Source organism: Cricetulus griseus, chromosome 6, assembly GCF_003668045.3.
Source record: "Cricetulus griseus strain 17A/GY chromosome 6, alternate assembly CriGri-PICRH-1.0, whole genome shotgun sequence".
Lineage (NCBI taxonomy): Eukaryota > Metazoa > Chordata > Mammalia > Rodentia > Cricetidae > Cricetulus > Cricetulus griseus.
This window is the reverse complement of record NC_048599.1, coordinates 72,825,231-72,852,324: the sequence shown is the minus strand read 5'-3', so window position 1 is coordinate 72,852,324 and position 27,094 is coordinate 72,825,231. Positions and strand designations below refer to the sequence as shown.

The 27,094-nt window shown below is 40.9% G+C and overlaps 1 protein-coding gene and 1 long non-coding RNA gene across 2 annotated transcripts; one reads left to right on the top strand and one right to left on the bottom strand.

The window, feature by feature from the left end:
- Positions 1–509: 509 nt before the first annotated feature.
- On the top strand, positions 510–6,723 carry LOC118238513. The gene is made up of 4 exons (XR_004770534.1): positions 510–866; positions 1,562–1,715; positions 5,725–5,824; positions 6,581–6,723. It is a non-coding gene; the product is annotated as an uncharacterized LOC118238513 (long non-coding RNA).
- Positions 6,637–27,094, bottom strand: Prrg4 (proline rich and Gla domain 4). The gene is made up of 5 exons (XM_035446708.1): positions 26,992–27,094; positions 18,485–18,648; positions 15,699–15,747; positions 14,549–14,681; positions 6,637–6,868 (listed from the first exon to the last, which is right to left on the bottom strand). The coding sequence occupies exons 1-5, from the start codon at positions 27,092–27,094 to the stop codon at positions 6,637–6,639; spliced, it is 681 nt and encodes a 226-aa protein (XP_035302599.1).

Below are 27,094 nucleotides of genomic sequence, written 5' to 3'. Positions count from 1 at the left end.
CTAGGCATGTCTGTGAGGGAATTGCTAGACAGGCCTAACTGAGGAGGGAAGACCCCCCCTCCCCATGCTATACCAGCATCCCCGGGGTCCCAAACTGAATGAGGGATGCAGAGAGGGTATCCTATGCTGAGAGAGTATCCCTCTATGTGGAATGGGCTCCCAAAGTCCATTCCTATACTAGGGATAAGTACTGATCCACTACTAGAGGCCCCATAGATTGCCCAGGCCTCCTCACTGACACCCACGTTCAAGGGGTCTGGGTCGGTCCTATGCTGGTTTCTCAGCTATCAGTCTGGGGTCCATGAGCTCCCCCTTGTTCAGGTCAGCTGTTTCTGTGGGTTTCTCCAGCCTGGTCTTGACCCCTTTGCTCATCACTCCTCCCTCTCTGCAACTGGATTCCAGGAGTTCAGCTCAGTGTTTAGCTGTGGGTGTCTGCTTCTGCTTCCATCAGCTATTGGATGAAAGCTCTAGGATGGCATTTAAGGTAGTCATCAATCTCTTTATCAGGGAAGGGCATTTAAGGTAGACTTTCTACTATTGCTTAGATTGTTAGTTGGTGTCATCCTTATAGATCTCTGGAAATTTCCCTAGTGCCAGAATCATTTCCTTCTTTAAGTCGATTTTGTTGTGTATTTCATTTCAACAGTGAGGAAAGTAATGGATACAGATAAGTAACTTGGTAGACTCAGACAATGCAGTGGTTTTTTGTTTGTTTTTTGTTTTGTTTTGTTTTTGAAACAGGGTCTCTACATAGCCTTGGCTGTTCTGGAACTCTCTATGTAGGCCAGGCTGGCCAAACAGTAAAATATTATTTAATACTCAAAAGAAATGAGTTATCAAGTCATGAAGACATGGAAGAACCTTAGGTACATATCATTAGCCACAATGGGATATCACTGTCAGAGCACAAACATGTTAAAACAGTGGTTGTTCACCTGTTAGTTAAATCATAGGTACATTTATGCCCTCATAAAACCTACAAATGGCTATTTATAGTGTCTTTATTTACAATTGCCAAACCTGAAAGCAAGTGTGATATACTTCAGAGGGTTGACTGAAAAACTGTGGTCCATCTGGACAAATGTGTATTATTCAGTGCTGAAAAGAGCTGACTATTAAGCTGTAGAAAGAGGAAGAGGTGTTTTTTGGCTTGGGGCTGAGTTAAGGGTCTGATGCAGGCATTCTCACATGCTAGGCCACATTCCAACACACATACATTTAGTCTTAAGGAGTAATATATTTGCCTCAAATGGCATAGTAAACATTAAAACTTTATTAAACAATAACACCCATACAACTGTAGCTCAGTTGTTTAAATAGGATGCTGACCCAGGCAAATCAAGTATATATATGCTATAAACATTATTTTGAAAACATGCAATTAGTTGGTCAGCCTTAACCTGCATAATATCACAAGCAAGTCATTATAGAATACACAGTATTACTTAGTATAAAGTTTATTCACATGTATAAAAAGTAAATGTAATAAGAAATTCATTAAAATAAAATACAGTAATGTTTTAGGAAAGCTATACATTAAAAAATGTGTTGCTTTTTCCAGATAATGCAAATACTGATACATCTGTTCTGGTTAACTTCCAACCTTATGGAAATGTTTGTAAACCCAAAACATGGTAGAAACACAGTCTATCAGACTGAAGACATCAATATATATCATACATGTTCCAGCTGACCAGAGAGAATATCTACAAAGGGTAATTATTTTTATTTTTACCTTATTTTAATTAAAAAATTAACTGCATTTATTTACTGACTGGAGGGTGGTGAATGTATGCATGTCACTGCACACATGTGGAAGTCATTAGAGACCAATTGGCAGGAGTTAAGTTCTTTCCTCCAACTTTGTGAGATCTGGGGATTGAACTCAGGTAATCAGTCTTGGCAGCAAGTGCCTTTACCCACTGACCCTTCTCTTCAGTCCATTATTTAAATTTGTTCACTTGGTGTTGGGGATCAACACAGGTGTTTGGGGTAAGCTAAGTGTGTATTCTACCACTGTTCCCTCAATCCAGTATAATATTTCATTTGTTTGCCTTTGGTTTTCTTTTCTCTTTCTCTTTCTTTCTTTCTCCCTCCATCCCCTCCCCCACTCTTTCTTTCTTTTTGAGACAGGGTCTCCTTCTGTACTGAAGGCTGACCTTGAACCTGCATCAATCTTCTTCCCTCAGCTTCCCAAGTAGTGGTATTCTCATCATATGCCACCATGCCTATCTCCAAAAACCTAATCTTTTTTTTTTTTTAAAGAAGATTTATTTATTTATTTTTTTATACATTGTTCTGCCTACATGTATGCCTGAAGGCCAGAAGAGGGAGCCAGATGTCATTACAGATAGTTGTGAGCCACCATGTGGTTGCTGGGAATTGAACTCAGGACCTCTGGAAGAGCAGCCAGTGCTCTTAACCTCTGAGCCATCTCTCCAGTCCCAAAAGCACATTTTTGTTGTTTTGCTTTTTGTTTTTTTGAGGCAGGGTTTCTCTGTTTAGCTTTGGAGCCTATCCTGGAACTGAAGGGACCAGCTCCCCATTTTGGCAGCCATAACAGCCGAACACGTGCTTGTGTGATCTTGCTGTAGTCACTAGGAGGTCAGATGCCTGCCTCATGGCAAGGAACCAATCAGAAGTTAGCTGGTGGAGCTATGCTTTATGACTCTGGGTGTGCTTTACATACAAGTGCACAGCAATGATGTGCAGAGCATAGCAACCACCCTGGGAGGGCCTATGGGCCATAACAACCAGTTGACCAATCAACACAGGGCAAGCCCTCCAAGCCTGGAGCCACACCAATCCTGAACCTGTGCGCACCCCTAGACACTCCCCTTATGCTGCCCTACAAGATCTCTATGCAGACGCTTGGTGCTGTCTTTTCTAGCCATCCGCCATGGTGGATGGATGGAAGGCCCAAGCTAACTTGGGGTTAGCTCGTTTAATAAAGCTTCATGCGGTTTGCATCAAGCTTTCGAATCTGCTTGGTGATTGGGGTGACCGAGGTCCTGGGCTGAGAACCTGGAGGCCTGAGCTTCTGAGGGTCTTACAGAACTAGCTCTTGTAGACCAGGCTGGCCTCGAACTCACAGATATCTGCCTCCCAAGTACTGGGATTAAAGCATGCAACACCACCTCCCAGCAAAAACCTAATCTTTAAAAAGAAATTACAGAAATATTAGACATTCCTCTAATAGCATAAATGTCATTCATAACATTTGAGATCAAACAACCAGTAAAGTTTAATTCACATTCAATTAAAACAAAAATATTACGAATATGAGTGTTTGTTAAGCACAAGTAAATCTTTTAGCCTTAAAATTCTCTTGCACATTTAGGAGGAGTATACACACAAATAAATTATATGAGAAATAGAAAAAAAAAATCTGATTAGAAATTCGGAGACCAATGCAGGTGGGAAGGGACATTAATACAAATCACTGCTGGAGTGTTTCTCTGGCATGTACAAGGCCTTGGGTTTGATACCTAACACCAACACCACCACAAAGAAGAAAGAAGTCTGGAGGTAAGTGGGAAACCACAGGCACAGAGCTCGGCATTGTTCTGAGAGCATCCCTTCCCGCTCTCTTCACGCAGATGCACAACTCCCACAGCCGAAGCTTGTGCTCTTTTTTGTTGTTGTTCTAAGAAATATAGAGTTTTATAATTATGTCTTTGTCTCCTTCAAATCTAATTATAGCCATATTCTATTCACTTCCTAATTGTAACTGAAAGAAAAACTGGTCTAGTCATATATAAATGAAATGAAACAGATTTCATGTTTAACATCCATCCATTCCTCAGAGAAGAAGCAAAAAACAAAACAACAGACTAAAATGCCCACAGTAACCATAGGAAACAAGAAACAACTCAGTATCAAACACATCACAGGAAAGGATACCAACCGTCAGTGGGATGGAAGTCTATGTCAGTGGCTTTACATTGAGAAATTTCCCTTTCAGTTTCCAGGTGCTTGTTAATGATGGTTCTGTTACATTTTTCAGTTTGTATTCAAATTATCATGACATCTAGATGCTCCAGAAATAACAGTGATTTCACAGTTTTAGTGGTGAAATCGAGATCCCTTCAAGTTAGGATAGACGACAAATGTAAGGCTGCTAGTGGGACAATGTGAGGTTGTCACAGGTCCTGAAGCTAATTTTGGGGTTAGACTGGGGAGTCAATAGAACATTTCAAATTAGGATTCAGTAGAAGATGCAGGGTATGGAGGTTCGTGTAGACCAGGGGTAAAACTCTTCCCTACCATGAGCAAGGCCCTGGGTTCTGATGCCCAGCACTGGATATAATTTTTTTTAAAGGCCAGGTATGGTGGCACACGTCTTTAATCCCAGCACTTGAGAGGCAGAGGCAGGAGGATCTCGAGTTCCAGGCCAGCCTAGTCCACAGACAGAGTTTCAGGACAGCCAGGGCTACATAAAGAAACCGTGTCTCAAAAAAAAAAAAAAAATAGAAATAATATATTTTTAACTTTATGTCTGTGTGAGTGTATGCCACATGAGTGCAGGTGTCTGAAAAGACCAGAAGAAGATATTGGATACCCTGGAGATGGTGTTATAGGTGGCTGTGAGCAGCACCACATGGATGCTTGGATCCAAACTTGGGTCCCCTGAAAGAGCAGCAAATGCTCTTAGCCACTTGAACAATCTCTCCAACTCTCCCATATCTTTATATGTCTCCTTGCCCTATACACTTGGGATTATACTCTCTTGTAAAGTATGAGCAGGGACTAGAAAAGTGAGTAACTCATTGAAAACCAAGCTTTTACAAACCTAGTAGATTTCATGCCTTAACTCTGATTATTACAAAGTGAGCAAAGTCATTTCTAGTAACCTTTTTTTGAACTTTTTTTTTTTTTTTCTTTTTTGGTTTTTCGAGACAGGGTTTCTTTGTGTAGCTTTGGAGCCTATCCTGGCACTTGTTCTGGAGACCAGGCTGGCCTCGATCTCACAGAGATCCGCCTGCCTCTGCCTCCCGAGTGCTGAGATTAAAGGCGTGGGCCACCAACGCCCGACTGAACTATTTTTTTAATTTTTATTTATTTATTATGTATACAGTCTTCTGCCTTCATGACAGCACAGGGCACCAGATCTCACTGCGCGTGCGCGCGCGCGCACACACACACACACACACACACACACACACACACACACACACACACACTGCAAAGGCTTTCTGGTGACTTCAGTTAATATTTCTGGGAAATCTAACCCAGGAGGGCCTCATGCATATGGAGCAAGTTCTCAATCACTTGCCTCTACTATTCTAACACTAAACTTCTAACTCAATGTTATACATTTGCATATGCATACAAACACATGTATGTAGAAACCAGAAGCTAATATTGGTATCTTCTTCAATTGTTCTCCACGTTAATTAATTTTTAATTTTTATGGTTTTTGAGACAGGGTTTTACTGGGTAGCCCTGGCTATACTAGAATTAACTCTCTGTAGACCAGGTTGGCCTCAAACTCACAGAGATCCTCCTGCCTCAGCCTCCCGAGGGTTGGAATTAAAGGCGTGTGCCACCACTGCTGGACATTATTTTTTGTTTTTGTTTTTCTGAGGCATGCTTCCCAGCTGTCCTAGAACTCACAATGTAGTAGAACAAGCTGGTCTTAAACTCACAGAGATTTCTGCCTCTAAAGTACTAGGATTAAAGGAATGCACTACCTCACTGGCTCCACCTTAATTTTTGAGACAGAGTATCTCACTGAACTTGGAGGTTCCTGATCCAGCTACAGTCATTAGCCACCAACCCCAGAGCTCCTCTTATGTCCTTCTACCCAGTGCTGGGATTACAGGTATGCATTCAAGTACTCTTTTTTGTTTTGTTTTTGTTTCGTGTTTTTGTTTGTTTCAAACATGGGTACTGAGAATTGAACTCAGATCTTTATGTTTCTATGGCAAGCACTTTTTCAAGTGAGGTGTCTGCTAAACCAACAAACAGTAATTTTTAGGGGGAAAAAACCCCTCTTGTCACCTCTTACCACAGGGAAACATGATTGATAGCAAGTAAAAAACTAAGACCTGGAAATTTGGTGAATTCTCTGTATGAATTAAATCAGAAAACCAAATGATTATATCAAGGTCACAGGTTTACACCAAAATGTCAAATTCTATAAAGTATTTTCAGCCAAAAAGAAATCCTAATGAAGAGAAGATCCAATACCATGACTTGAGATAATGATTGATGCTTCCGAGTTTGCTCACTCTAATAACAAACTTGGTCTTGCTTTGAGAAGGAGTCTTGATAGTGCCCAGGCTGGCCTTGAACCCTCATCCCTCCCAACTCAGCCTCCTGAGTGTGGGGATTCTAGATATGCATCACATTATCCAGCTATAGCAAAGATTTTTGAACCAGTACAACATAAATTGTAAAAAGGCACTTTCTTATGTTGAGGAAATGGAGTTGAAGTCTCTTACCAAGATGATGAAGATCCAGTTCTGTTCCTAGCTGAAGGCAGAACTGTGGTGAATTATATTCAGTATGTATTGTTCCTTTATTCCTTGCAGTTTGTCGCAAAAAGCTGAACAGGCAAAATTTCTTTTTGTTTCAGGGAGAACAAATCATTCAAACCACATGAATGCCTTACAGCAAGGCGACAAGGTGGGCTTAGTGAGATGGTAGTGACATAGACTTTTTAAACACTCTAAATCCTATTGTTGACCCAGGATATGGAGGTGGTGGTGAGACGCTGTGTTTTCTGGTCATTGCTACAGCCTGTTCATAGGAAGGTAGTCCTGCATCCTCTGAAGGTGGAGATGAAGGCAAGACAGTCTCCTCAGGGCTTCTGAAAATGACGGAGGGTGTGTGTTGGGCCCTTCTTGTGTAGACAGCTGAAGAACTAAACAGAGAGATGACATTTAGGTTTAAGAGAGGTGAATTTCTGGGTTAAGATAATGGCTTTAAAAATTCAGAAGCCAGGCAGTGGTGGCACACTCCTTTAATCCCAGCACTAGGGAATCAGAGACATGTGGATCTCTGTGAGTTTGAGGCCAGCTGGATCTACATCGTGAGTTCCAGGGCACCCAGGGCTACACAGAGAAACTGTGTCTAGGAAAAGGAAGAAAGAAAGGAAAGAAAGAAGGAAGGAAGAAAGAAAGAACGGAAGACTAAGAGTATTGAAATCAGACGCTGGTCAAAAACTGTACTCTGTCATCTTGAGATCAAAGTCAAGCTCCCTGACTCAGTTTCCTCCTCTCTAAAATGGGGTAATGAAGCTACCTCAACAGAGTGTTTGGTGTGGACTGAGTAGGTGATTTGATGTAATACTTCCAACAGAGTGAATCCCTTTTCCTCCTCCTCTGGAATTCAAATCCAGGCTTTGTAGTGAGGTGGCTTGATGCAAGGAGATAGATGCCACAGAGGTAATCTCTGCAGTCTTGTTGCCTGGTTGACCCTTGACCCTTCCCCAAGCAGTATTTCTGCCATGTAATCTAGACATGGCCTGCTTTCCATGGCTATGTAACTCCTGAACCCTCTTTACAAAGCCTCCCTTATTCTGGCCTCACTGCATTTTTCATAGCTTTCTTCTCTGTTAAGTATATAGAATTCTCAGGCCCCCTTTTCTCTCCGCTCTGTTTTCCCCCTGAGACAGGGTGTCATGTAGCTCAAGCTGGCCTCCAGTTCACTATGTAGTTAAGGATGGCCTCAAACTTCTGCCTCTACCTCCTCAGTATTGAGATTATAGGCATGTAGTGCTGGGGATTGAATCACTGACCTTATAAATGCTAGGCAAGAGACCTACCAACTTAACTACACCCCCAACCCACTTCTCTGTGCCTTGACTGGCATTGTTCCATTCTAGGAATGCTGTTTCTTTTTCCAACTTTAGTTACCTAAGCCTATTTATTCTTGGCCAAGAACATAGTAAAGCCTAGTGTGTGTAAAGACCTGGGTTCCACCCTCAGCACTGAAACACCAAGTCTAACCCCCCTTCTCTCTTCTGCCATCTTCACTCCATACTGGGATTGAGCCGGAGTCATGGGCATCCTTGTAGGCAAGTACTGTACCACTGAGCTACCATTTCCAGTCATTTTAAATTGTTGGGAAAAGGGTCTTTTCAGGTTGCTGAGCTGGCCTTGAACTCACTATTGTAACTGGTATTGAAGTAGCATATCCCTCTGAGTTCTAGAATTGCAGATTTGTACCACTACACCTAAAAAAAAAAATTCCTAACAATTTCACAAAACCTCATCAGCCAGTGAAAGCTAAAATGCCACATTGGTCTGACATTTTCAACCTATGGTTTTCCATTCTCTCCTTTGAATTTCAAGCTACATTAAAATTTTTTAAATTACATTTATATGTGTATATCATATACATGCACACACACATACATACACATGCTGCAGTGTGCTTGTGGAAGTCTGAGAACGACTTTGTCAGTCAGTTCTTTCTATCTTGTAGAATTCAAGGATTGAACTTGGGTTATCAGGATTGGTGGAAAGTGCCTTTACCCACTGACTACATCTTGCCAGTCCACAGACTACAATTTAAATGTTAGTATATTGAGCTGTTTAGACTATGAAGTTGGCTAACTATAAAGTGTCAATTCAGACAATCTTGACTAACCTCTAATCCATGCGTATAGTATTTTTGCCACTAAGGGAAACAGTTAACATATGTCTAGGGAGTTGGCTTGAAAACCTGATGATCTGAGTTTGGATTCCCAGAACCTTTGTAAAAGCCAGACAGACACAGTAGCATAGGCATGTGTAATTCCAGCATGCTCATTGTCATTTCAGGTGTCTGTTGGACATTTGTCCTCTTCGGAGAAATGTCAGCTCAAGTCCTTTATCTTTTTATAGCTGTCTTTTGTTTTGTCCTTCCTTCACCTACCTTTTTTTTTTTTTAACAAAAAACAAAAAACAAAAACCAACCTGTTTTGTTTTATATCAGTATCCAGTGCTACTGTTGAGCCATCTCTTCAGGTTCCCTTGGTCTATCTTTAAAATCTTTAAAATAGCCATGTGGTAGCAGCATATGCCTTTAATCCCAGCACTCAGGAGACAGAAGCAGGCACATCTGTGTGAGTTCAAGGCCAGCCTGGTCTACAAAGCTAGTACCAAGATAGGCTCCAAAGCTACACAGAGAAACCCTGTCTCAAAAAAACAAAACAAAATCTCGGAAAAAAAAATCTTTGAAATAAAATATTATTTTATTCTGTCAAATCTAATTTTCCTTTCCCCCCCTCAGTCTTCAAGTATGTTCCTTCAGCCAGAAGTCAAGACTCACATTCTTCCTTTATGTCCCGCAGCTTTCTACCAGCCATCAAGTCTCTCAGCATCTTTTCCCTCAGACAAGTCCAGACTCCTGACCTCCCCGGGAGGCCCATACAGGCATCCCAATGGGTACTCCTCTACCCTGCAGGTTCTTCCTGCTTGGCTGTGTGTTATTTAAGCGATGTGCCTGCTTTTGCCACCACTGTTCCCAGGATGGAACAGAGTACTGCCTTCTCAAAAGCCTTTTCCAAAAAACCTTCTATTCCTCTTGTTCCACGGGGATTCTCTCTCTCTCTCCCTTCCCCCTCCTTCTCCCTCTTTCTCTCCCCTCCTCTCTCTTTCCTTCCTCTCTCCCTCTTTGTCACCAAATGGTAATCACTTTATGTCTTCCTTGAACACCTCTCTTTCACTTTCAAAAAAATACAGAACACGCTGAATAGCAGATGTACAGTAGCAACAGTCCATGTCTAGACACAAGCAGTACAGAAGTTAGTTATACAGGGACTAGGGAGATTCATTGGCTAATATTTTGTAATCTACTGAGTTTTTTAAAAAAATTTACTTATGATACATCTCAATTTAAATTTCATATGGACATATGGATGCTGGGTAAATCTACAATCAGTACAAGCTCTGAACAGGTTTTGTGCTTGGTTGTTTTGTGGTGGTAGGAATTGAACTCAGGACTTAACACGTGCCAGGTAAGCAATCTATCACTGAGTTGCAGCTTCCAGCCCCTGGGGACTATATTTATTTATTCATTCACTTATTCATTTATTTATTCATCCATTCATTTATTCATTTAGATGCTGAGGATTGAACCCAGGGTCTCACATGTGTTACACAGGTCCTCTACCATTGAGCTATACACTTGGGTTGAAGGCTATTTTTAAAAAGCATAAACACTACATGGGCAGATAGGAGCACTCTTTCTCAAACCTGTGGAACAACCTGAGTTCAAAAAGGAATAAACACAATTATAGCTCATACTTGTTTAGTACTATACACCAAGCATTATTTTAAGCACCTAATGATCTGGGCCGACACACTGCACAATACCAAACGACATCATTCACATGTCTGTTCCCCTGGAACTATGATGCATGATGGCTTTGATCATTATGGGGGTATACATGTCCAAGAGCAAATGCCTAGTCAGTTGTGTACTAGGGATCTGAACGTTGCATTTCAGCTCCCATGACCTCAAATAAATCACTGTATCACATCCCATTTAGACACGGAATCATATCTTACAGTAATATGCCAGAAAATAAATCAAGTGGTGAATGCAAGTTTACAAGATGTTTTGAAAATTCTGTACCAGGTTAACCAGTCAGACTAATACTGTGTGATTCTACTTGTGTGAGATCAGAGTAGTAAAATTCACAGAGGTGGAAAGTAGGATGGTAGCGAGCTTGGGCTGGGAGGCTGGAGACTTGAACAGAAGATGGGGAGTGGCTGGGTTCACAGACATGGTGCTGGAGGTGATATAAAGGCAGGTGAATTCTGAACTTGAACAACGTACTTACAAATAACAAAGAAGATAGATTTTATTTATGCAAACTTCTAGTCTGGAAATGCATTTAAATTGTATTATTAAATACCAAAATTAGGTTGCAAATGAGAACATATAATGTGCATACCAAATCCACACAGTTTCTTTCCTTTTCTTTCCTTTTCTTTTATTTCCTTTTCTCTTTTCTCGTGTGTGTGTGTGTGTGTGTGTGTGTGTGTGTGTGTGTGTGTGTGTGTGTGCATGTACACATGGTACAGGTGCAGTTGGAGTCCTGTCCTGTCTCCCCACCCCTAGCAAGAGTTTCAGGTGGTTGTGAGCTGTCTGATGTGGGTGCTGGGGATCAAAGTCAGGTCCTCTGGAAGAGCACCATACAATTTTAATAGCTGAGCCATCTCTCAGGACTCTAAACAATTGCTTCTGTGGGCACAAGATAGGTTAAAAAAATTGAAGACCTTAATCTTCACTATCAATACCTTCTGAGACACTCATATAGTGATAGAAATAACTTTTAAGTGATTCTCTCAGATGAACTAATGTGATCTCCTTTAAACCTTCAAGAGGGGATGCTTTGCTGGCCTTGGACTGGCTATATTGTTGAGGATGCTCTTGCATCTCTGGTCCCCTCTCTCTTCCTCCCAAGTGCTAGGATGGCAGACATAGTCCATCCCCGGTTTATGAGGTGCTACAAATCAAACTCAGGACCTTTGGATGCTAAGTAAGAACTTGATTAACAGCTATATCCTTACTCCCTGAGAAAAAACACTCTACTAAATGTTGTGGAGAAATGTATCCTTTATATTTACTGTCTCATGTAAAGGATTTTTATTTTTAAATAAGTAACCTTTAAAATGATAATTTCCACAAACTAATAGCCAAAGTTATAAAATTGTCAAAAGAAAAAGATATTATGAAACTTTTAAGGGAATCAGTTTTTTTTTTTTTTTTTCTCATTCATTTCAAAGGAGAGATGGCTCAGCCATTAAGTGCATACAAAGCTCTTCCAGGGAACTGAGTTTGGTTTGCAGCACCCTCTTTTAAAGTGTGAGCGGGAATATGCAAGCATCAATACCAGCAACCTGCTTAGCACCTGGTGTTCCTTTTAAAAATGTCTCCACACCAAATTGCTATGATCAGCAACTGAGCCGGTTAGTTTTTGTTATCTTGACACAAGATAAAGAAGATAAAGTTATCTGAGAAGAGGGGCCCTCAACTGAGAAAATGCCCCCATCAGACAGGTTAGTAGGCAAGGTTGTAGGGCATTTTCTTGATCAATGATTGATGTGGGAGGGCCCAGCCTACTGTAGATGGTAGTAGTCCTGGGCAGGTGGTCCTGGATGCTATAAGACAGCAGGCTGGGGGCTGGAGAGATGGCTCAGAGGATAAGAGCACTGCCTGATCTTCCTGAGATCTTGAGTTCAATTCCCAACAACCACATGGTGGCTCACAACCATCTATAATAAGATCGGTGCCCTCTCTGACCTGCAGGCCTACATGCAGGCAGAGCACTGTATATGCAATGAATAAATAAATAAGTCTTAAAAAAAAAAAAAAAAAAAAAAAAAAAACGAAAGCAGGCTGAACCAGGCAGTGGTGGTGCATGCCTTTAATCCCTGCACTTGGGAAGTATAGTAGTTTGAATGTAATTGGCCCCCATTATCTCATAGGGAGTGGCACTATTAGGAAGTGTGGCTTTGTTAGAGTAGATATGGCCTTGGTAGAGGAAGTGTGTCATTGTGGGGGTGAGCTTTGAGGTTTTCTATGCTCAGGATACCATCCAGTGTCTCAGCCAACTTCCTGTTGCCTGAAAGCCAAGTTGTAGCTGTCACCACGTCTGCCTGCACTCCGCCATGCTCCCTGCCATGATGATAATGGACTGAAGCTCTCAAACTGTAATTGAGCCACTCCAATTAAATGTCTTTTTTTGTTTTTTGTTTTGGTAAGAATTACCGTGGTCATGGTGTCTCTTCACAGCAATAAAACCCTAACTAAGACAGGAGGCAGAGACAGATGGATCTCTGTGAGTTTGAGGCCAGCCTGGTCTACAGAGCAAGTTCCAGTACATCCAGGCTGTTACACAGAGAAATCCTTTCTTGAAAGAAATAAAAAACAAAACAAAACAAAACAAAAATCAAAATCAATAAAGAAAATAAAGAAAGAAAGCAGGTTGAGCAAGCCAGGGAGAACAAACCAGTAAGCAGAGTTTCTCAATGGCCTCTGCTTCAGTTTTTGTCTCCAGGTTCCCGCCTTTGCTTCCCCTCAGGAGACTCTGTCCCGGGATTTGTAAGCCAAATAAACCTTTCCTCTCAAGTTGCTTTTTATAAGAGCAGTAGAAACCCTAACCAAGATGGTTTTGCAAATAATTATGGTCCCTATGTATTCTTACCGATCTCTGTTAATGCGCTATTTATCTTTACTTGGTAATAATTTCATTTTATTAATTTTAAGGTACCAATAATAGGTTAAAGCCAGAAGTCCCCCCCCCCCCAACCTTAAAACAAAGTGTCCCAGACATATGTCCCACGCTGACTTCCCATATGTAGCCAAGGATGATCTTGAACTTCTGATCCTCCTGACTCCACCTCCTTAGTGCTGGTATTTGTAGGCATGTGCCACCACATCAGGCTTTGGTAGTACTGGGGACTGAACCTAGGGCTTCATGCATACTAGGCAATCACTCTGCCAACTGAGTTATACCCCCAGTCCCTGAATGCCACACAGATCTGCTAAGTTTATGACCCAGTAAACTATTGGGCTTTCTGCTTCTGAAAATAATGGGGCAGTGGTGTCAAAAGGAGTGGTGTGTACATGCTGGCAGGTGCTCCACAGTCTTTGGATCTTTGAGACTAGTCTCTGTATGTAGCTCAGAGTGGTATAGAGCTTGAATCCTATCTCCCTACCTCCTGAGTGCTAGCACTGTAGCTCTGAGCAGCTACACACATCTTGTATTCTTTTGAAGGATCTTAGAAATAGCAAGTTTAACATATGTTTGCCATGGCAAACAGGTGCCCCCACACATATGCACTAAGTAAATAAATACATTTACAAGTTTTTAGAAATAGTATCATCAGGCGGTTAATGTGGATGTTAAAACACTAAAGATCTGTCAGCCTAGAGTGTGTGGGAAGACATAACTAAATGTAGTGTAGGGCCTTAACAGGTCCTGGAGTAGAGAGAGAACACTAACAGAGAACTGGCAAAAATCTAAATTTAGAGTTTAGTTGATGATGGTGCTATGATGGTGCTACAATTGTGTGTGTGTGTGTGTGTGTGTGTGTGTGTGTGTGTGTGTGTGAGAGAGAGAGAGAGAGAGAGAGAGAGGTCAACATCAGTGTTTTTCTCAATTACTCTCCACCTTGCTTTTTGAGACAGGGTCTCTCACTGAACAGGAATTTGTTGATTAAGCTTGGCAGGCTGGCTGGCATGCAAACCCTAGGGAGCCTCTCTCCCCACCTCCCTGAAGCTGGATTATAGGCTCATGCTGTCACAGCAAGCTTTTCTAGTTGCTGGTGATTTGAACTCAGGGCTTATGTTTGTGTAGAAAGGACTTTATTGACTGAGCCTTATCTCTGGTCCTGTTTTCTTAGTTTTGACAGATCTACTATGGTAACACAATTGGTAATAATGGGAGAAACCGAGCAAAAATTCTCTGTACTGTCTTAGCAATCTTCTTGGTTATCTAGGATTATTTGTAAAGTAAAAACTTCAAAACAAATGGCTATCAGTTTGACCCACTTAAAAATAACAATTTAGAATGAACACCGAAGAAGTTAATATTTTGACTTACCCCAGATATCGCTGCCTATTACACTTGGTGATGCACAGATAGTAACCAAATAAGCCAAAAATAACCAAGAATACTCCAGCAGCAATTAATCCAGTCAGAAGGCCCATAACATCGATTTTCTCTTTGTTAACATCTTTGTTAAAAACAAAACAAAACATTAAAACAAGTTAATAGCATGACTGGAAGTATCATCTACAATTTCAATAAATGTAACACATTATTAAGATGGATTTCATACTTGATTATTTATTTGTTTATTTCAAGACAGAGGCTTTCCCTTTCCATAAGCTATGACTTCTAATACTCTCCTCCTGGTGTTTTCCTTTTTCTATTCTTTTTTTTTTTTTTTTGTGTGTGTGTGTTGCATGTATTCTACCTCTGAGATATAGCTTCTGTCATTCTGTTCTTCCTGCTTCCAGAGGTGCGGTGAGGGCTGCGGTCTCCCATTTACTATGTAGCTGAGGAGGGTGACCAATAAGGTTACAGGTGTACACCACCATACTCATTTTATGCCAGTTTTGTGGCTCAAACCTGAGGCTTCATGCAAGCACTCTGCCAACTGAGCTACATCCTCACTGTGGGTTTGAGCCTGGGTGAGTGCCTGTATGTGTGTTCCTGCTGGAGATCAAGCCTGAGGGCCTGTATGTGTGTTCCTGCTGGAGATCAAGCCTGAGGGCCTGTATGTATGTTCCTGCTGGAGATCAAGCCTGGGGGCATGAGCTTGCTAGGTAAGCACTCTTAACTTACATTGCAGCCCCAGCCCTACCTTCAGCCTTATCCAGCAATCTCATTTACATATCATGGGTATTCTGTTCACTTATAGTGGTAACAAAAGAAAAAGTTATGCCAGTTTATAAGTTGAAACTAACAGAGTTCTACTTTTGTGCAAGTTTTAACTTAGCCCAACTGCTTAAACAACCTTTAAGCCCATTATCTCATTTCCCTAATATCTGGCCAAACTTGATTTTCAATATGCAAACAGATGAAACAGATGAATGTAGCCTCCTGTCTCTCACAGCCCAGCATTTAATTGAGAAACCGTCCTTGGAATGCATGTTGAGCAATAGCCAAACTCAAACATCAAAACTAAAATGTGTTACAGTGGTGAGAGGTGAGGATAGTATGTCATGTCAGCAGTTCTTCACCTTACCGGATCGTGTGGTTGGTCCTTTAGTTGAATAATCCCGCCAAAATGTAATCTAAGAAAAAAGGATGACATTGTCAAATTTCTATAATTTAGAATCATTTCATTTGTTCCCAATGACCTCGATTGGAGGTGTTAAGCTCTTGGCATGTGACACAGGCTGGACACCAGTTCATTCAAGCTGACAGCAATGACTCATTCTGCTGTCTGTTCAGTTAGTGAAGGGATTGCTGCTAGTCCCAGCTCTCCATTACCATGTCCTGCTAGGCTGGCCATCTGTGAAAGTGTCTGATTTTCTGCACCGGGGAGTGGTGCTCGGTTTGCTAGGAGAGGTGAGTTTACTGACTTGCAAACTTATCTCTGAAGCAGTTCAAGTTCTATGTGCTTTGAAAGAATAGAAGACTTTTAAGGAGCCATGATTAAATCAGTACAATTCTTATTTTTTATTTTTTGGTTTTTTTTGAGATAGGGTTTCACTCTGTAGCCCTGGTTGTCCTGGAACTCACTCTGTAGACCAGGCTGGCCTCAAATTCAGAGATCCACCTACCTGTGCCTCCTGAAAGCTAGAATTAAAGTTGTGTGCCACCACTACCCAGCTTAAAATAATTTTTTTAATTATGAAAAACATAATTAAATCTCAACAGGCACAACTACAAAGTATATTTTTTGTTTTCCCATCTCCTACATGTGGTAAATATTTATAGGACATGAGTGGCTGGGAAGGATTATAGAAGAATGAATAACTAGGTTTCCTCACTAGAATTTGAAGGATCCCTGGGGAGCTTCTTATTCAGCAAAGAGCAAAGAAGGATGCTTAAGAAGGGAGAGCAGGAGCTGGCATTGTTTTCATACTGAGGAAATGAAGCACTTAGCACTCCTCCAGAAGATTCCCTATTATAGCAGGCACAGTGTTTCCTGTCTGTTTACTGTATTATCTAGATTAACAGGCAGGATTTAATTTATTTTAACTGAGATTTAAAAAAAAACCAAACAAACATTGGGGGTCAGAGAGATGGCTTAGTGGATTAAGAGCACTTGTTGCTCTTGCAAGAGGACCCAGGTTCAATTCCCAGGACCCACACTGTGGATCACAGCCATCCATATGTAACTCCCATATGGACTGGGAATCCTTCATCTGACTTCCTTGGGCACCAGCAAGCATGTGATGCATAGACATACACAGGACAAACACTTATTTATTTATTTATTAAAGAGACAGGTTCTTTTTTTTTTTTTTTTTAAAGTTTTATTTATCATGTATACAGTGTTCTGCCTACATGTATGCCTGCAGGCCAGAAGAGGGCACCAGATCTCATTATAGATGGTTGTGAGCCACCATGTGGTTGCTGGGGATTGAACTCAGGACCTCCGGAAGAGCAGCCAGTTCTCTTAATCTCTGAGCCATCTCCCCAGCCCCAGAAAAAACACTTATATGCATACAAAAAAAATCAGAAATTAATTTTTTGTTGTTTTTTTTGTTTTTGTTTTTTAGATACAAGGTTTCTCTGTAGCTTTGGAGCCTGTCCTGGAATTCGCTCTGTAGACCAAGCTGCCCTGGAACTCACAGAGATCTGCCTGCCTCTGCCTTTCAAGTGCTGGGATTAAAGGTATGAACCACCACCACCCTGGGAATTAACTTTTTAAAAAGTCTTTTCCCCCACTTATGCAAGGTATGGTGGCTCATGCTTTTAATCTCAGCATTCAGGAGACAGAGGCAGGAGGATCTCCACTTACCTAGACTCCCAACTAAAAAAAAAAAAATCCTCTCTTAAACTATATAGACAAATCAATAACATCTTAAACACCACTTTATATCCTCAATGCCAGAGGCTGGTGAATGGCTCAATGGTTAAGAGAGCTTGATGTGCAATCATGAGGACCAGAGTTCAGACCCCAGCACTCAGATGATAAGCATCTCATATATACACATATATAAATAAAATAACTCTTAAAAAAAAAAACCAAATACATAACATCCTCAGTACCTGGCACATAGGAGATTGTCAATAAGTAGCTGAACTATAGATTTATTTATTTATTTGGTGTTTTGAGACAGGGTTTCTCGGTATTGCTTTGGAGCCTGATCTGGAACTCGATCCGTAGACCAGGCTGGCTTTGAACTCACAGAGATCTGCCTGCCTCTGCCTCCTGCATGCTGGGATTAAAAGCATGCGCCACCAATAGCTGAACTATAGATATAGGCAGCAAAAAAGGGTAAGATCAGTAAGAGGAAAAACTGTGCTTATTCTTAAATGATTGACACTCAAGCCCAAGTACTGACTCCAATGATGTCTTATTTACTGGGGATGGAACCCAAGGGCTTGGCTTTCTAGTGCCGTGGCCTCTGAGCCATCTTCAAATAACACCTGGAACTGAAATTCACTCTGCCCTGAGACTATTTCTGAATATAGTAAACATTAAACACATGGACAGGCATGGTGGCACATACCTTTAATTCCAGCTCTTGAAAGGCCTCGGCAGGAGTTTGTACCCAGCCTGGTCTATATAGCAAGTTCTAGGATACCCAAGGCTACACAAAAAAACCATGTCTCAAATAAATAAATAAATAATTAAATTTTAGAAAGATTAAATACAAAATCACCACTTAGCCCATGATTTGCTAATTATTATAAATGAGAGCTACATAAGAACAAAGCCAACTTCGAAGCATTTTAAGAAGTGGGAAGAGGTGATAGGCATACAGTTTGATTTTGTTTAAAGCACACGGGTCTATAATGTATTTATCTCCACTTCCTCAAAATATAATGAAATAACATCACTAGACAAATTACCGCTTTTTCATCATCTCTGAAAATCTCTCTGGCTTCTTCATAATTACAAAACTCCTCATAGCATTCTCTCTCCAGGTCTCCGGGAGTGAAGAGCTCTAGATCAAACCTATTGTACAGGAGGCGGCGGTGCATAAAGATGTTGGCAGCTTCTTTTGACACAAAGACTAATAAAGAAATACAAAAAGATTTCAAACACAATAAGGGTGAGGCAGAAACTTCCTGTTTTAACTGGAGAGAAAAAAAATCATTCTCTTTATGGATATGGATATGGATAAACTATACCAGCCTCTCCTGGGTGACTTTCAGATTGCATCCCCCCTTTCCCAAATAGCATCAGTAAAATGGCTTCTGGAATATGTTGGCAATTCTAGACAATACTTGAGTTTTTTATGCTCCAAATTATTTTTTTATGCCCCAAATCATTATCATAAGGGTTGTTTATGCCCCAATTTATTTTTATGCTCCAAATTATTAACATAAATAAAAATTATTAAAGTTTCAGTTATTCAGGTCAGAGAGATGGCTCAGCGGTTAAGAGCACTGACCAGAGGACCCAGGTTCGAATCCCAGCACCCACATGGCAGCTCACAATTGTCTGTAATTCCAAGATCTGACACATAAGAATGTATTCTCACATAAGAATACATGCAGGTAAAACATTAATGCACATAAAAAAAAAAGTAAAAAAATTTTTAAAAAGTTTCAGTTTTCCTTCCTGGTGATTATTTTTTCCTGAAAATAACAGATGAGACTCTTTCCAAAGGTTGTTTCCCTATGACTTTTCCTTGTTTCTTCTTTTTTTTTTTTTTTTCTTTTTTAGTGCTAGAATCCAACCTATGGCCTTAATGATAAGTTAGTATGCTCTTTTGGTGTGTGTGTGTGTGATGTATGTGCTCGTGTGTTGGTGCACCTACCCATTTGGAGGCCAGAAGAGGATGTTAGGTGCCCTGTTCTATCATTCTCCATCTTACTCCTTTGAGGCAGGGTCTCTCCTAACTTTGGGTATGGTGACTGGCCAGCAAACTCCCAGAATCTGCCGTCTCTACTTCCCATGACAGGGTTACAGGTGCATGTGTGGCCATTCTTGGCTTTTGTATGGTTGATGTGGATCAAAACTGAAGTAGTCAGGCTGCACAGCAGGAGCACTTAGTCACTAAGCCATCTCCCAGGCCTCAAATTAATATTTCTACATTGAAGGTTTTATATAAGCTTATGCTAAAGGATAGAACTCTAAACTCCTGTTTATAAAATTATAGGCTAGTTAGAAGACTAACTTAGAACTACTTTGTCCATCCCAAAGGAATAGGTCTTTTTACCCATTCATCCCACCCTCCAGATAGGTATCCACAATACCCTGTGGCATTTCTTCCACATTTACTGAGAAAGAGATGGGAAATGTAATAAGGTAAAGCATGTGAGAGGCTGAGGAAGGACAAGCGTCAACTAAAAGTTAGCCTGGGCTACACAGCAAAATAGGGGGAAAAACGGACAGGGGGCTACACAGCAAAATAGGGGGAAAAACGGACGGGGGGGATATGATTTGTGAGTTTTGTAATCTCAGGCTGGCCATTCATTATTCTGGTCAAGAGAATATTCATATCTGCCCAAGATCTTTTTCTGTACATTAACTAACTAGGTTAGAATCTTCTAGATCTGTCTTGGCCAATGTACGAGTTCCTTGCCATATATGGCTACTAAGCACTAAAAAGTGGATAGTCTAACTGATATAGAAAACACTCAGAGAATTTTAGATTTCATATTGAAAAAAATATGAAAGAACATAGGCAAGTTAGATATTGTGTATACTTTGAATAAGCTCTGGGATATTAGATGAAATAAAAACATTATTAAAATCTATTACACATATTTCTTTTTGCTCACTATTCTACTATTCTACTTTTGATTTAATTAATTAATTATTTGAGGCAGGGTTTCCCTGTGTGGTTCTGCGTGGCCTGGAACTCATTATGTGGGTCAGGCTGGTCTTGAACTTACAGAGATAAACCAGAGTGCTAGGATCAAAGGCACATATTACCACACCTGGCTTATTTTTGCCATTTAATTTATGCCTATTAGGAAAAAATTAAATTACTTATGTGATTAACATAATATTTCTTTTATTATCGTTATTCCAGAGAGTTAATTTCTTACTCTCTTTCCCTGGCAGTGCTGGTGACTGAAGTCAGGGTGTTGCCCATGCTGGGATAGTCCTCTATCATGGAACCAAGGCTCCAGTCCTAGTCAGTTTCTCTGTTATAGCAACATACAGGCTAGTGGAACCAAGGGGAAATGATAATGGAACAGCTGATAACAACTGTTTTATCTCACGTGGCACACAGAGGGGTCAGGATGCTTGAACACTTCTGTTCCTTCTCCCCTGTCTTCTTGTAGACCCCATTCTCTGTCAAATGAAAGTGGAAAGAGAATTTTCTGAAGTTCCATTGCCATTCTCTAGTACCCCTTCAGTGGCTTGTAAGTGGTCTCGTTCCTTTAAACTTGATGTTAAAACAATAGCCACAGAAAGTCTTTTAATGTTTTAGCTAGGAGTCGTGGTGAATGACTTTAATCTCAGCACTCAGGAGGCAGAGAAAGGCAGATCGCTGTGAGTTAGAGGCCAGCCTGGGATACATAGTAAGTTTCAGGATAGTCAGGGAAATGTAGAGAGCCTTGTCTCAAAAAAAAAAAAAAAAAAAAAAAGTTTTAAATATGTGGGTGTGTATGCATGTTTGTGCACAAATGCGTGTTTTAAATATGTGGGTGTGTATGCATGTTTGTGCACAAATACGTGTAGATGTAGGCATGCTCACGGCAAGCTTGTGGATGTCAGAGGACAATATGCAGGAGCTGGTCCTCTCTTTCCACCCAGGATTCAAATCTGCTTGTTAGGCTTAGTGAAAACAAGTGCCTTTATCTATTTAGCTATAAGGCCTTTTTAAAAAAACAACTTTTCAGGAGACAGAGGCAGGAGGATTTGTGAGTTTGAGGTCAGCATGGTCTATATAGCAAGTTCTAGAATATCCAGGGCCACACAGAAAGACCCTGTCTCAAAAAACAAGCAAGCAAACAAAAAACAACAACCCCCAACAACAGACAATGACAAAAACAAACAACAACAAAAAACAACCTTTTTCTGGGTATAGTGGTGAAACCGTTAATCCCAGCACTCAGAAGGCATAGGCAAGCGAATCTCTGTGAGTTTGAGGCCAGCCTGGTCTACCTGGAAGTTCCAGGCCAATCAAGACTACATGGTGAAAGTCTGTCTGAAAATAATAAAAAATAAAAGCCAAAAAACTTTCTTCCTACTTTGCCTTCTCAAAATCTTCTAGTAGCATTCTCAAAGAATTAAATAAAAAATATTACATTAAAAATAAAATAAACCAGGGCTGGAGAGATGGCTCAGAGGTTAAGAGCACTGGCTGCTCTTCCAGAGGTCCTGAGTTCAATTCCCAGCAACCACATGGTGACTCACAACCATCTGTAATGTGACTTGGTGCTCTCTTCTGGCCTTGGCAGAACACTGTATAATAAATAAACATTAAAATAAAATAAGATAAAGCTGGTTGGTGCACGCCTTTAGTCCCGGCATTAGTGAGGTGGAGGTGGGCAGATCTCTGTGAGTTTGAGCACAGCCTGGTTTAGAGAGTTCCAGGACAGCCAGAGGTATATAGTGAAATCCTGTCTCAGAAAAAAAAGAAGGAATATAACAACAACATCAAAAAACAACCCAAACACCTAATGACAACCCTACCCACAGAACAGAAGGCAAAGCCCTTACACCTAGTGGTCCCCTTCTGTGTGGTCCCTACCTTTCTGGGCTGGGTTCCTTCCACTCTCCCTCGTGTCTTCGACTGCAACTTCCTGTGTGTGCACTTCCCCTGCACTGTGTCCACCCCACCTGTGCGCTTGCTGTTTTTCCGAGGTGGAACTTCTTATTTTAGTCTGCTCTTTCACCTTCTTTGGGGTTTAGATCAATGTTACTCTGACCCCTGTCTATCCAATCAGCGTATTATGTCATATTCTGTTTTTCCTGACAACACTTTACCCAATCTACTTTTAACATGCTTCAGTTAATCATCTGCTGCCATAATGCTCTCTTTTAAACTTTTTTAGTTAACTAATTGATGTGTATGTATATATGCCTAGGTGACCATATATATGTAGGCATCTACAGAAGCCAGAGGGGGTTAAAACTGGAATTACAAACAGTTGTAATATGCCATGTGGGTGCTAGGAACCAAAACCTGTTCCTTTGCAAGAGCAACAAGTGCTCTTACCCACTGAGCCATCTCTTCAGCGTTCATGTTCTCTTCATTAGTGGGAAGAATTCACAAAAGGAGAGATACTGGTTGCTCATGCATATGAGAGGCCTAAAAATTATGATGTGAACAAACATTACCTTTCATTTTTTTCTAAAAAAATTATTTTTATTTTATGTACATTGGTGTTTTGCCTGCAGGCATGTCTGTATGAGGGCCTCGGATCCCCTGGAACAGGAATTACAGACAGTTGTAAGCTGCCATGTGGATTCTGGGAATTAAACACAGATCCTCTGGAAGAGTAGCCATTGCTCTTAACTGCTGAGTTATCTCTCCAGCTCCATGGCACCTTTCTTAACTGTGGGAAAGCACTCTTGGACCTATATTCTTTTATGTATTTATTTAGAGTGTGTGTGTGTATGTGAGAGAGACAGAGACAGAGACAGAGACAAAGGCAGACAGAGACAGAGAGACAAAGAGAGAGAGGGAAAGAGAGAGGGAGAGAGAGAGAGAGGGAGAGAGAGAGAGAGAGAGAGAGGGAGAGAGAGAGAGAGAGAGAAGAGAGGGGAATAAACAATATGTATGAGTGTAAATGCACAGAAGCCAGAAGGCATCTGGTGTCCTTTCTATCATTCTTAACCTATTCCCTTGAAGCAGGGTTTTGTCCAGAACTCTGGAGATTTGTATTTTCTCTGCTAGGCCTAAAGCCAGCAGGCTTCATCTGTCCTCTTGTCTGTCTAACTCAGAGCTGGGGTTACAGGCATGTGTATGGTTATTGACTTGTTATATGGGTGTTAGAATCTGACCTCAGGTCCTCATGATTGTACAGTAAGTGTTCTTACCATCTCTCCAGCCCTCACCTTGGACCTCAGTTCTATAGGTAGAAGTAATTTATAGGAAAAAGCTGGTGTAACTCAATTTACAGAAGATTAAAGAGGAAACCAGTGGGGAAACAGCTTAGAGCCTGCCAGCCCAACCTCATGAGTATTGCTACGTCTCAGACTAGCTCAGATCTTTACATTTTACTGGCTAAAGAGACAGAGAACCCAGATATGAGGCTCATACCTCAATCTTGGCACTTGGAAGGCTAAGAGGTATTGATTACCATACTGCAGGATAGCCTGGATTAAAGAGTGAGATCATATCTTACTTTGAAAAGCAAAACAAAGTGAAAAGAATTATTGCCAACTTTCTCATGGACAATCATTCTATCACCCGACTCATAAATACCTATCATCTTTACCCTAAGACCCAGTAAAGCTACCCTTTTTTTTGAATAAGGTGTTTCTATGCATCCCAAGCTGGCCTAGAACTTACTGTGTAGCCCAGGCTGGCTTTGAATCCACAAAGATTCTCCTTAGTGCTGGGATTATAGACATGTGCCTCCACACCAGGCTATTAAAACTACTTTTAATTAGAAAACAAAAGAAAAAGATCTATAAATATTTTTAATTTTCCTGAAATGATATTTATGATAATATCATTAATACAACCTATGATTATTCATGACATTGTAACTGAACTTCACTTAAATGTGCCTTCTTGGATCTGCAGTTTGCCTCCTCTCTAAGTCTGAAAGTGTCAATTCTGTCAGGGTTAACCTTACATTTAACCTTCAGGGCCAGTTCAGATTTTTCTCTGCTTTCCTCATGATCTCAGAAGAAACACCTTCAAATTTGCCTCTGTTTGGAATACAGCAAACTTCCCCAGAGTGCCCAGGGCTCCTAGTGAGGGCTGCTACCTTCCTTGTTTGTGACCACTGTGTGCATGTGAGGGAGTGTAGTCTATGTTTTTGTCCTGAATTCTAAGAGGCTGTCTGACTATGCAGTCCATTGTTAGAAATCTATTACTCAAATATTCCATACTTTTCTTCTCTTCTGTTTCCCTATGTTTTCTAAATAAGACCCTTCTATTTCAATAGTGTTCTAAGATTTTTTTAAACAGAACTCTGCTGGGGGCTCCTTATCCAACCCTCAGTTTTAGTAGTATTTCCATATTCATAATCTCATTTTTTATTGTTTCAGTTACCCCCAGGTCAACCAATATCTAAAGATATGGAATAGACAAACTGCACACCATTCTGAATAACATGATAAAATCTCCCATCCCTTTTATTTAGTTCTGTCTGGAATAGGAACCATCCCTTTGTTCACTGTATCCATAGTATATGCACTACCTGCCCATTAGTCATTTAGTAGCCATTTTGAACAGACCATGCCTGGTAGTATGGCCTGTTTATCCATAGGGTTCGGTACTGTCTAAGGTTTCAGGTATCTGCTGGGGGTTTTACAATGTGCCTTTAACATTTTCACTTATTTTGTCTCATTTGCAAACAGGAAACTTTGTCTATGTTTCATATAGCTCTTCTAGCATGAGCAACTGCCACTTACTCTTTTCCATCTTCACTGTCCTCTGTTCCTACCTCTGTTACTGTGCTTAGGGAGAGCATCTGTTTACCCCACCTGCCCCACAGAACAAACATTCCTCTAAGACAAGAAAGATAGTCCTTTCTGCAACGCCAGCAACCAGCAGAGGGCTTGACACAGCGTGTGCTTGTATATGGCTCCCAACCCATTTTCATTTCCCACAAACATCTGCACTTGGGTCTGTCTTTTAAATTACTTTATGATGTTTGTCACAGTAACACCACTCAATTAATGCCTGTCAAGTAGATGAATGCACTCACGATCATCCCAGAGAGCAGTATCTGTGCCCTACTGAGCATGGCCCATCACCACAGGTGGAGGCTTGGGAGGCACAAGGATTCCTTTCATTCTAAAAACCTCTCTCTAGTTCAAATTTGTCTATCCAACTGCCTAGAATTTTGCCATCAGAATTTGATTTATTTAGGCTAAAGTATTACTCTTTCCATACACACACACACACACACACACACACACGAGATCAGGGACCACACTTCATCATTAATAAGTCAGGAGAATTATTAACAAATCCTTTTCAAGTGAAAATGGATTGAGAACTGTGTTGTTGGAATATCATTTAAATATGTGTTACATTCTTTTATGCTGTGGAATATTTGTTTAATGATGCAAAGATTTGTTACAGTCTTTTATGTTGCATTTGTTTAATTCTTTTTGAAGCTGTATTACTTTGCCTGCCTAAAACATCCGATTGGTCTAATAAAGAGTGGAATGGCCAAGAGGTGGGCAGAGAGATTAAATCGAAAGAGAAAAAGAGGGGAAGAAACAAAAAAAGGAGTAGAGGAGGATGCTAGGGGCCAGCCACCCAGCTACACAGAAAGCCACAGAGTAAGAAATAAAGAAAGGTATATAGAAAGGTAAAAGCCAGAGGCAAAAGGTAGATGGGATAATTTAAGTTAAAAAAAAAAGCTGGCTAGAAACAAGCCGAGCTCAGGCCAGGCATTCATAAATCAGAATAAGTCTCCGTGTATTCATTTGAAGTTGTGTGGTGGGTGCCTCAAAGAGTAAAAGAATAAAAACAAAAACAAACACAAACACAAAAAACCAACAACAGAAATGGATGTGATAGAAAGGGATAAGGGACAGCAATGTGTGAGCAAATTCAAAGTGCTGGTGACTAACTAGGGAAAGGATGCTGAGAGCCTAGGGCGCTTTTTCCGTCTCCTGATCTTGATAGGTTAGACTTTTAAAGTAGAAGCAGGAACCAATCCGTTTGTGACCTGTAACCCAAAATTCTGGGCTAGCAAGCCACACATTTATCTCTCAGTCATCTGCCTTTATATAGACAACATAAAGTTTGAAAAAAAAAATAGACCAGAAGGGTCATTCCGCCTCCCAATCCCATCATTCTACAGAGGAAGTCGGTCAAGACTAAGGGGGTAGAGTTCTTTCCTCAGGGTCTCACACGTCCAGAAAGGGGACAGGATCACTGAGTCTATGCCGGGACTCCCAGAGGTGCACAAACAAGTCCTGACAAGTCTGGCCTTCCTGTCAGTCTTTCCAAGAAGCAGCCTGCTCTTTAAAACTAACCACCCAGCTTCATCTAGGAAAAGGCAACTCACTGATTTTCAGACTTCGAAATAGTCTTTCAATTCAGTTAACCACGAGCCAGGTGTTAAACATCTGTTAAACATCTTAACCACAACCCTAAACAAGAAAGCCACAAATTAAAACAAACAATACGTTGTTGCTCTGTGGTTCACGAGGGCGTGTAATTTCCCCCTACCACACCTCGGCTTGAGATGTACATAGCAGACCACTCCTGTTTTCCAGAACTGTTTTCTCCCAATCGGCAGCCATGCTTACTTACCTTCTTCTCCGGCATGTTCGGAATCCTTTAGCCTTTTTACACAAAGAGGAACCGCGAGGGTAAGTCTGGTCAGTAGGCTGAGTACGATCAGAAGTGGAAACAT

Excerpts from the sequence above, each read along its gene's own strand:
- Prrg4 (XM_035446708.1), bottom strand. The coding sequence starts at position 27,094 with ATGTTTCCACTTCTGATCGTACTCAGCCTACTGACCAGACTTACCCTC. Across the intron at positions 14,682-15,698 it reads AGGACCAACCACACGATCCG|ATGTTAACAAAGAGAAAATC; the intron begins GTAAGGTGAAGA and ends TTTTTAACAAAG. Across the intron at positions 6,869-14,548 it reads AATAGGCAGCGATATCTGGG|TTCTTCAGCTGTCTACACAA; the intron begins GTAAGTCAAAAT and ends CTCTCTGTTTAG.